At 37.7% G+C, this 10,789-nt stretch overlaps 1 protein-coding gene and 2 non-coding genes across 3 annotated transcripts; all 3 read left to right on the top strand.

The window, feature by feature from the left end:
* The first annotated feature begins 5,802 nt into the window (after nt 1-5,802).
* LOC121208967 (U5 spliceosomal RNA) lies at nt 5,803-5,919 on the top strand. Its single transcript, XR_005904087.1, has one exon. It is a non-coding gene; the product is annotated as a U5 spliceosomal RNA (small nuclear RNA).
* Nucleotides 5,920-7,331: 1,412 nt separating this feature from the next.
* Nucleotides 7,332-8,387, top strand: LOC107895840 (uncharacterized). Its single transcript, XM_016821056.2, has 2 exons — nt 7,332-7,969; nt 8,097-8,387. Exons 1-2 carry the CDS (start codon nt 7,349-7,351, stop codon nt 8,196-8,198), a joined length of 723 nt encoding a protein of 240 aa, XP_016676545.1. The 5' UTR covers nt 7,332-7,348; the 3' UTR covers nt 8,199-8,387.
* A 395-nt stretch (nt 8,388-8,782) lies between these two features.
* On the top strand, nt 8,783-8,897 carry LOC121208933 (U5 spliceosomal RNA). Its single transcript, XR_005904054.1, has one exon. It is a non-coding gene; the product is annotated as a U5 spliceosomal RNA (small nuclear RNA).
* The last annotated feature ends 1,892 nt before the right edge of the window (nt 8,898-10,789 follow it).

The following is a 10,789-nucleotide window of genomic DNA, read 5'->3' as shown; positions in this document are numbered from 1 at the left end:
TCGGTGTGCATGGCCAGCTTCTTGGTGCTACATGCTAACCAATTCTTCAACACTCTTCCTTGGTTGGCATGTTGCTAACTCCTAACTCTTTCCTTAATTTAATGAACTTTGAAACATTAAGGGCCTTTGTGAAGATATCAGCAACCTGTTCCTTTGAATTGCAATGAACCAGCTCTATCTCTTGAGCTTGCTCCATCTCCCTTACCACATGCAACTTAATGCTAAGATGTTTGGTTCTACCATGGAAGACGAGATTCTTTGCAATTGCAACAGCAGACATGTTATCACAATAGATCTCTGTTACTTCCTTTTGATATAGGTTTAAATCAGCAAGGATTTTCCTAAGCCAAATCACTTGATTGACTGCTCCAGCAGCAGCCACATACTCAGCTTCTGCTGTAGACTGAGCAACTATATTTTGCTTCTTTGAACTCCAGCAAAACATTGCTGAACCAAGTGTAAATGCATATCCTGAAGTACTTTTCATGTCATCCTTTGAACCGACCCAATCACTGTCAGTGTAACCTATCAGCTTTAGGTCTTCACTCCTGTTGAATTTCAATCCATAGCTTAAGGTGCCTTTGATGTACCTAAGCACTCTTTTTGCTGCTTGAAGGTGTTGTTTGTTGCAGCAATGCCTAAACCTTGACAGCATACTAACAGCAAACATGAAGTCCGGTCTGGTTGTTGTCAAATACAACAAGCAACCAACAAGACTTCTATAATCAGCTTCACTGACCTGTTCATAGCTTTCTTAACTTGATAATTTCACTCCAACAGCCATAGGTGTGCTTGTTGGCTTGCAGTTTTCCATGGAGAATTTGCTTAGAATTTTTTCAGCAAATGTCTTCTACCCCAAGAAGATTCCACTATGAGTTTGCTGCACCTCCATTCCAAGAAAGTGGGTTATCTATCCCAGGTCAGACATTTCAAACATGTCTTTCATTTTGGCCTTAAAATCAGCTAGTATACTTTGGTCTCCTCTTGTCACCAAAAGGTCATCAACATATAGGGACACAATAAGCTGTGTTTCAGCTTGTTTCTTCTTGACATACAAGGTTGGCTCACTGATGCTTCTCTTGAATCCCAAGCTGACCAGATAGTTGTCAATTCTTGCATACCAGGCTCTAGAGGCTTGTTTTAGGCCATACAAAGCATTTTTGAGCCTGTATACCATGTCCTCTTTGCTTGTAACAACAAAGCCTTGAGGTTGGTCAATGTAGATTTCTTCTTCAAAGAAGCCATTAAGGAATGCAGACTTCACATCCAGTTGATGAATGATCCATTGCCTTTGTACAGCCAAGGCAACTAGCAATCTGATTGTGTCTAGCCTAGCTACAGGTGCAAAAGTCTCCATGTAGTCCAGGCCATATCTTTGACTGAATCCCTTGACTACAAGCCTAGCTTTTAGCTTGTTCAAACTGTCATCAGCATTTTGTTTGGCTCGATAGACCCATTTGACACCAATGGTCTTTCTGTTGGCAGGCTTTTCTACTAGCTCCCATGTCTGATTCTTTTGAATCATCTTGATCTCATCAACCATAGCTTACTTTCAGCCTTCATTTGCTTCAGCTTCTTCGAAACAAGTAAGCTTTCTCATCAAACACCACATCCCTGCTCACATAAACTTTGTTGGTTGAAGGATCCAAGATCCTATAGCCCTTTTTGACTGAGCTGTAGCCTACCAGAATACCAGGTTTGGCTCTTTTTGACAACTTGTCTCTCTTCACAACTGGTACATGACTGTAACATAGGCAACCAAAGATTTTTAGGTGAGCCAATGAAGGTTTGAATCTAAACCAAGCTTCAAATGGAGTCTTAAGCTCAAGTGCTTTAGTTGGCAGCCTATTCTGAATGTAAACAGCAGTGTTGACTGCTTCAGCCCACATTGTCTTGGGTAGATTCTTCTGAAATAGGAGACACCTAGCCATATCCATGAGGCTTCTATTTTTTCTTTCACTCACCCCATTTTGCTAAGGTGTGTAGACATTGGTGAGCTGATGTTTAATGTCAGCTTCATTACACAAGGCTTGGAACTGAGCTGAGGTGTATTCAGCTCTATTATCTAACCTGATGGTCTTCAATTTGCAGCATGTTTCTGTTTCAGCTACAGCTTTAAACTTCATAAACACTTGAACAACCTTAGACTTATACTTCAAAAAATGAATCCAGCAATATCTGGTACAATCATCAATGAAGAGAATAAAGTACCTGTTGCCACTGAGTGATTCAGTCTTCATGGGGCCACAAACATCAGTGTGTACCAGTTCCAACTTGCTTGATGCTTTCCAGGTGGTGTTTGCAGGAAATGGAAGCCTAGCTTGCTTTCCCATCTGACAAACCTCACAAACATCTTCGTTCTGAACTGTTTTGGTAAAGTTTTCAACCATTTCCTTGCTGACCATTCAAGCCATGGATTTGAATTTGGCATGACCAAGTCTTTGATGCCAAAGCTTAGTGTCTTCTATTGAAGCAACATGGGCTGAGTGTGAGTCACTTGACCAGTTGACTTCAAAGCATTTGTCACTCATGGTAACTGTCATGAGGCTTGATCCAATGGGATCAGTGATTTGGCACTCTTGGCCCTTGAACACAACTGAGTACCATTTCTCTAGTAGTTGAGAGATGCTAAGAAGGTTCCTGTCAATCTCAGGTACCAACAGCACATTTTTGATAATTTTGTCACCTGTGGCAGTGCATATTAGCACATCTCCCTTGCCTTCAACCTTGATGAACTAACCATTCCCAATTTTCACCCTAGTTTTGCAGCTTTTATCCAAGGTTTTGAAGATGCTAACATCTAGTGACATGTGGTTGGTGCAACCACTGTCAAGCAACCATCCTTTTGAATCTTTGTTTTGACCAGCTAAACATGATACAGCAAAGACCTGCTCTTCATAGTCACTACAGTCTTCAGCCACTCGAGCTTCTTTACCCTTGTGTTGTGGTTGGTTTTGGCGAGGTCTGCCTTTTTCTTTGCAGACTCTTTCAACATGGCCCTTCTTCTTACAATTTTGACACAAGGCATCTGGTCTGAACCAGCATTTGGCCTCTAGATGACCAAGTCTTTTACAAAATCTGCAGAGTCGATCTTCTCCTCTTGCAGCATCAGGCTTAGGCCTGTTTTTCCAGTTCTTCTTACCTTTATAGGCTGAGGTACTTGAGGCTGCCTTGGCCTTGGCTTGGAAAGCACCCTCCTAGTGCTCTTCCATCCTACTGGCTCTCCTTTGTTCCTGAGCATAGAGGGCATTAATAAGCTCAGTTAGGGAGATGGTTGCCAGGTCTCTCGAATCCTCCAAGGATGAGATCTTTGCCTCATATCTTTCAAGAAGTGTTGAGAGCACCTTCTCCATAATTCATGCCTCACTGAACTGTTCTCCTAGCAATCTTATACTGTTGACCACAGCCATTATCCTGTCTGAGTATTGCTTCACTGTCTCTTCTTCCTTCATCTTGAGATTTTCAAAGTTTCTTCTCAAGTTTAGCAACTGCTGCTGCCTTGTTCTTTCTGTGCCTTGGAACTCCTCCTTGAGCTTGTCCCAGACCTGCTTGGGAGTCTCACAAGCCATGATTCTAGTGAAGATAACATCAGAAACACAGTTCTGAATGCATGACATGGTCTTGTGCCTTTTGGTCCTCTCATCTGCATGTTGTCTGATTTGAGCCACTGTGGGGTTGACTCTAAGTGGAGCAGGCTCAGCATCTGTATTGACAACTTCCCACATATCGAAAACTTGTAGGTAGGTCCTCATTTTAACAATCCAAATGTGGAATCCCTCACCATTAAAAACTGGAGGTGCTGCAGGAGAAAAACCTGATGAAGCTATTTTGTTTGATGTTTAACTACAACAGGTCCTCTAAAAATATGGCTCTAGATACCAATTGTTGGATCTTGAAACAAAACAGCAAGTAAAAATGAGAAGCTTGAGCAGCAAGCCTCGTGGCTTGTGGAAGAAACAAAGCAGGGTTAAGCAAGGAAAACAAGAATAAAATGGAGCATAAGTTGAATGAAATTCAATATTTTTCATTAAGCAAATAGTTTGGCAAATAGCCAATACATATATCAGTAATTGACTGATCAAAAATAAAACATACATCACCTAATGCTTACCTAATACCTCTAATTACATGGAAACTTGATAAATAACTTGTACACATGAACACAGTTGATTTATTAGCTCAATCACCACCTAATTACATCATTCATTGAACTAACACAATTGAAAATGAACTAGAATTCATTAAATCAACAAAATGAATCAAAATGGAACTAGATAGCAGTGGTTGCACTCGGTTCTGCTGCTTCTGCATGTCTCGGTGTGCATGGCTAGCTTCTTGGTGCTACATGCTGACCAATTCTTCAACACTCCTCGCTACGGTAAGGCTATGAACCATAATTTAACTTTTTTGGATACGACAAACAAAGCTCCAAACTTGGGCGAGGCAAGTTTCGTTAAGAGAGTAATGCCTTACATGGTAATGGATGATCTGACAGTAAGGCCTTTGTCTGCTAAATCTATTATCACTTTGCTCAACCACTACAACATCAAAGATCTGGGTGATCTTGAAGAGAAAGTCATTGCTGTTGGAGTTAATGAGGTAAAACAATATTTTTTTTCCTTTTGATTCTTGTTTGACACTCCATTCTTAATAACGTTGGCTTAAACTTGCTCTATTTGTGCAATAGGGATTGGAATTGCTTAGAGCATCCATGCTTTCCAAGACAGTGCTTACTGATGTTTTCCTCGGTGTGAAGAAAAAGATCTCTGTAAAGTCTGAACCTATTATTCACTGAAGTCTTGGATTTAATGATCAATCTGTTCAAGCCCGGATAATTTCGTTTTAGAAATTGAAACCAGTAAATTGTAGTATCATATTGAGAAATGGTTCTTTTTTGTTCTTGCAATTGTGTCATTGTGAAACAATGTTATAATCTTAAATTGATAAATTTGATATATAAATGATGGCTTTTTTTTTATTTCGGGGCCTAAAACCTTTATTTATACTAACCTCAAAATCGGAATCTAGGAAAGAGATTTGCAAAATTGTGCTGTTTTTTTTTTTTTAAGTTTTACCTCTTTTTGTGCAGAAGATCAAATCCCCCACCTTAGTCTTATGCTTAAAGTGATCTAAAAATTGAATATGCAAATGTACCGGTATTCGATTTGTCCCAGATTTGGATAACATGGATTGTCTATATGGTAACAGATTCGATTATTCGATTTGTCCCAGATTTGGATAACATGGATTGTCTATATGGTAACAGATTCGATTTAGTTCAAGTCATGTATGATTTGCTCTGGAAGTTAATCCTAATAAATCAACTCCATTTATGTTACATGGCTGGTTCCAGTTATTTGCTGTTGGACATATTGTTATTTCCTGCTGGTACTGTTATAAGGTTGCTTACTATAAAATCCGTGGTTGGATACATTGTCGAAACCTCTAAATCTCTTGTTGCCAAACATACAAATGCAATCAACAACACACTATACCGGCATTTGGATGCTTGTAGAGCTATTCGTCAATTTTATAATGAAATTGATCTAACATATACTTGCCCTTCAAAGACCAGTTTCCTCGTATAAATAGGCCATGGAAGAAAAAAACATATAGTTTCAAGAAGAAATACCTCAATATTAGCAGAGAAGGGAACTATGTTTTGTAAAAATAAAGCATGAAAAATAAGGGGAAAAAGCAGTAAAAGCTCGAGGAAAGCAGAATCCCACATTATGAGAAAAAGAAAACAGCACCCAACAGACACCTATAAATGAAAGCGCAAATCAACTGATTTACTCACGGAGCTGTGCTGTGAGCTCAAAGCGAACTATTCTTTCGCCTTTTACTAAAGAAGACCGTGTGCTCGCAGCTTAAGGCAGCATACGCCTATTTTTGGAGGCTTAATTCCTTTATTGGAATGGCCCACAAATTTAATTTAAACTTTTTGTGGTCGTCTTTTTTTTATTTGGTTCAAGAATAAGAGTTTATTGGTTTTATGAACAAAGAAAGCAAAATAAAGAAGATTAGCAATCCAAAATGATTTTTATATTTGATCATCATTTTCAAATATAAATTATATAGTGTTAGAACTTGTGCAACATGCACCAAAATATTTCCATGCAATTGGCGAATTCAATCCACATGTCTTCAATCCGCCAAATAGTCGGCAGCTTCACAGTACAGTTCGCCAAACAATGCGCAGCTTGAGCATCGGCGAGCTTGTTCTTACTTGTCGCATATGGAGAGTCCGTCAACATTCTTGCACTTTCAGACTGTCCACCAAATGACTTAGACTTGGACTATTCGCCAGATTGCTTATAACCTGAACTGTCTGCCATAAGTATTTGCCACTTTATGGTTGGCCATCTCGAAACAGAGTTGATGACGCTCTATACAATTATTAATTCAATGGAATCAATTCTCAGTGTCTTTTTGTAAAATTCTATTCGAAAAAATTTCGAGTTATGAGTTCGAGTTGAATTTTACAATTCGAATAATTTGAATAACAAAATCGAATAGGGACTGAAATTGCCGAGGACACCATCGCAGTCCAAGTCGGTGCTTAGTACCGTGTTCTTGTTGAAGTTGGCCTGCATGCAGCACATGAAGCATCAAGAAGCAGAACAATCAGCCCGAACCATGCTTGCAAGAGCTAAAGCACATTGCTGCTGTTGTATTTCATTTTGTTTTGTTACTTTAATTGTTGTTTTGTAACTTGGTCAGATTTGAACTAAGTACGAAACATATTTGATGTAATTAGGTGAAGCTTGAGCTGGTAAATCAACTTTGCAAAATGTACAAGTTATGTTTAGCAAGTTACAATGTAGTTTAGTGGTGTTAGGGAAATGTTTAGGTGACATTTGCTTGATTTTGACCATCCTTTATTGTTAATGAAAATCATCAGAATTTATCATCCAATTCTCTTTTCTTTGCTTTCTTTTATTCTTCAAGTCCAATGCTGTTTTGTTTGCTCAGCAAGTATCGAGCCTTTAAGCTCAAGAAACTGTTAACTTCATTCATCTCTCATTCTTAGTTCCAACAGTTCTTGGGTAAAGAAGAAACCATAGTATCAAATAGGTGACGTTTTGTTCTACTAATTGTGTCTCTTGGATGGAAATTTTAAAAAACGAAGATAAATCCTATGATAAAGGAAATTTAAATAACAAATATTCAAAATTCAAAAATAAAGATAAATAAATTTAAAATAAAGGGTAAAGGAGTTTAAAGTTTAAACTAAATTAAAGACTTGGTCTTTTAGTATATCTTGAGTGAAGTAGTTATATATTTGCTTAGGCCATCCGTCCCCATTAGTCATTGTAAAGAGCCTAGACACGATATCTATCAAGGCATGGCTGCCAACACTATTACCTTGAAACTTCTTGTTGACTCAACTAGCCAAAGAGTTTTATTTGCAGAATCTGGGAAAGAATTTGTCGATTTTATGTTCAACATTCTGTCATTACCTGTTGGTACTGTCATAAGGCTTCTCACCAAAGAACAGATGGTGGGTTCCCTTGGAAACCTTTACGACAGCCTTGAGAATATGAACGATACCTACATTCACTCACCAGCAAACAAAGACACCCTTTTGAAGCCTATAGTTCCCAACAATGCTGCAAATGTGCCTCCTTTGTTGCCAACAATAGAATCATTGAAACCCATCGGAATTTATCTGTGCGGTAATTATTACTATCGTGGCAACTGTGGTTTCTATGTTTCCAATGATTCTAAATCCATTTGTCCTTCCTGCAAAAATGTTATGACTCAAACTGCAACCATTGTGAATCCAAGAAAGGGGTCATCTACTAATGAGGGAGGTTATGTGAAAGGGGTTGTTACATATATAATCATGGATGATCTTGTTGTAACGCCCATGTCAGCCATTTCTTGTTTCACTTTACTCAACAAGTTCAATATAAAAGATGTAGGGGTTCTTGAAGAGAAAACCATAAATATAGGAATAGATGAGGTCAGAAATAACCCCATTTCTTTTGCTGCCTTATTTTTTATATAACAAGTGAGAAATTTTAAGAATGTGAGGCTCTTTCATTGTCGATTATGCAACGCTGGTTTTAAACTTGCTTTTCTGCAAACAGGGTGTGAAGTTACTAAAGGCATCTTTGCAGTCGAAGACTGTGCTCACTGATGCCTTCCTCAAGAAGAAGGCGGGCGAAAGAGATGCTAGCAGCTCTTCTTGAGTACATTCAATCGTGATATAGGATATGCTGGTTGATTTTCAGTTTGCAAAGACCGTCTTATGAGTCTCTCAGTCCAAGAAGGGATGCTCATTGGTTTTACTTTTGATTTTCTATATGGTAACAGATTCAATTTCATTGATGATTCGCTATGGAAGTTAATCCAAATGAAGCAGCTCCATTTAGAGGTTCCATTAATTTGCTGTTTAGCGCATTGTTAGTACCTGCTCATACTGTTATAAGGTTGCTTCCTATAAAATCCATAGTTAGATGCCCTGCAAACCATTAATAGAGCGTTGAAAATTTGCTTGGTATAAACTCAGTATAAAGTAGTTAATAAAAGGCTCGGGGAAATCAGGAAGGTTTTCAAAAACCAGTTTCTTCATATAAACAAGGCCACGGAAAATATATATATAGTTTCAGGAAGAAGCACCTAAATATTACCAGAAAAGGGAACTATGGCATGAAAAACAAGGGAAAAGTTGTAGAAGCTCGAGAAAAGCAGAATCCCACATGTCTAAGAAACAGAAAACAGCACCCAACAAACTCCTATAAATAGAAGCAAAAATAGACAGTTCCCTTCACGGAGCTGCGCTGTGAGCACAGAGCGAACTATTCTTTCGCCTTTTACTAAAGAATACCGTGTGCTCGCAGCACAATGCAGTATACGCCTATTTTTGGAGGCATAATTCCTTTATTGGAACGGCCCACAAATTTAACTTAAGTTTTTTATGGTTTTCTTCTCTTTAAACATCAAGATTAATTTATTTTATTACTTTAAAAAATAATTAAAGAATATATAAAGATACAAATTTGGAAGCTTTTTAAATAATAATTTTAACAACCTAAATAAAAGTTATTTATTTATCAACCTTATATTTTTATTATTCTGTTTTGAATAAGTTTTTAAATATTTGTAATTTTAAATTTATGTGTTTATACTTTCACAATATTTTAATTTAATTTTTTATTTTATTTAAAAAAATTTACTCGGAAAATTGAAATTTTTCGACGTGTTTATAAATTGCACTTGCTGAAGAAACAGCCTGTTCTAAAGGAATTTAAACCATCACTCTTGCTGAAGACCATATGGCAAAGATTGTGTTGATTTGAGATATTTTATAATAGAAATATAATCACGAAATCAGTTGAAAGAATCCCTTCAATTTGTTTATATTTGTTAACAGTATGGAAAAATACACTCTTTACAAAATGCTCGAAAGTTCTGTTTATGATAGCTGTTAGCTTGAACCTTTTGCTAGCGATCTTACATAAAAAAATGAGGTAAATGCCCTCTTTACCGTTAACACCCTCTCTCCTCTGCTGAGAAAACTGCTGCTGTCTAAATTTTGCACTTGACTGTTAATTTCCCCACAAGATTGTTTGATTAGTATACAGTATTGGATTCACTGGATTAGTCCCTTATTTCGACTTGGTGCTGGTTCGGAGAATGTAAGCTGGTACAAAGAACTATCAATATGATCGTTGAATTCTCAACACTCCAATCAGTAATTATTGTGGAGGTTTCTAAATGTCCCTTGAAATTCAACAAAATATGACGTACATGCATTAGCCATTCCATTCATCTTGGTTACTGCAAATTAATCTCTATATATAAAGCATATACTCTGCGAAATTTAACAACACAGTAATTGTATTGGAGACCTATATTATTCTATCTATTGCATCTTTTCATGGCTGCCTCCAATCCCAACACTGTCAGCTTGAAGCTTTTTATAGACCCAAATTCTAACAGACTTCCGTTTGCAGATGTTGAGATTTGGCCTGCAATGCAACATTGGACCGTTGGCAGCTTGGAAGGATGCATGAAGCAGTAGCAGCTCAGCCTAAAGGGCACAATCGAGCTGAGTTCAAAAGCAGCAACTAGCTTAGCTGCCTTGTTTCGTTTTGTTATTTTGGTTCATATGTAACTTGATCAAGTTAGCTTGTAACTTGACATCAAAGTTTGTAATTTTTTGTTTAGTTTTTTTATTTGAGTTTGATGGATGTAAGGCTGGCCATACCAGTTTGCTTTTATCTTGTAATTTAAGTTAGCTTAAGTCTCTTATTAGTGGGAGTTGGTAAATTATTAGGTAATGGTCATTTGACTTGTTAACTTTGCATTTATTTTCATCATCAATCAATGAAAATTGCTGCTGATTTTCTCATCCATTTTTAGTGCTCAAGTTCTTTGCTTTGCTCTTGGTTTCATTTTAGTTCTTAAGCAAATAGGATGTTATTTTTATGTGTTGTTGCTTCCAATGTTTCAAAAAATGGTATTAAGAGCCTAAGTCTTTGAGGGCCTTCTTTTGTTGGTTGTTGTTTGTTTTTGAAATCAAGCTTAAGAAAGTAGGAAACCGAAGCTGTTGAACTTGTTGCAGCAGGATGAGCTTCACACCACCTCCACCTCCTGTGTTCACTGGCGAGAACTACCACATTTGGGTGGTAAAAATGAAGACTTACCTTCAGGCATATGATTTGTGGAGTGTAATGGAGAATGATGCCGAGCCACCTCCATTGAGATCCAATCCCACTGTTGCTCAGATGAGACAGCTTGCTGAGAAGTCTGCCAAGAAGCCTAAAGCCATGGCCTG

The sequence above is a fragment of the Gossypium hirsutum genome, chromosome A10, assembly GCF_007990345.1.
Source record: "Gossypium hirsutum isolate 1008001.06 chromosome A10, Gossypium_hirsutum_v2.1, whole genome shotgun sequence".
Lineage (NCBI taxonomy): Eukaryota > Viridiplantae > Streptophyta > Magnoliopsida > Malvales > Malvaceae > Gossypium > Gossypium hirsutum.
Note: the sequence above shows the minus strand (reverse complement) of the source record. Positions and strands in the feature narration are given on the sequence as shown.

Excerpts from the sequence above, each read along its gene's own strand:
- LOC107895840 (XM_016821056.2), top strand. The coding sequence starts at position 7,349 with ATGGCTGCCAACACTATTACCTTGAAACTTCTTGTTGACTCAACTAGC. Across the intron at positions 7,970-8,096 it reads TAAATATAGGAATAGATGAG|GGTGTGAAGTTACTAAAGGC; the intron begins GTCAGAAATAAC and ends TTCTGCAAACAG.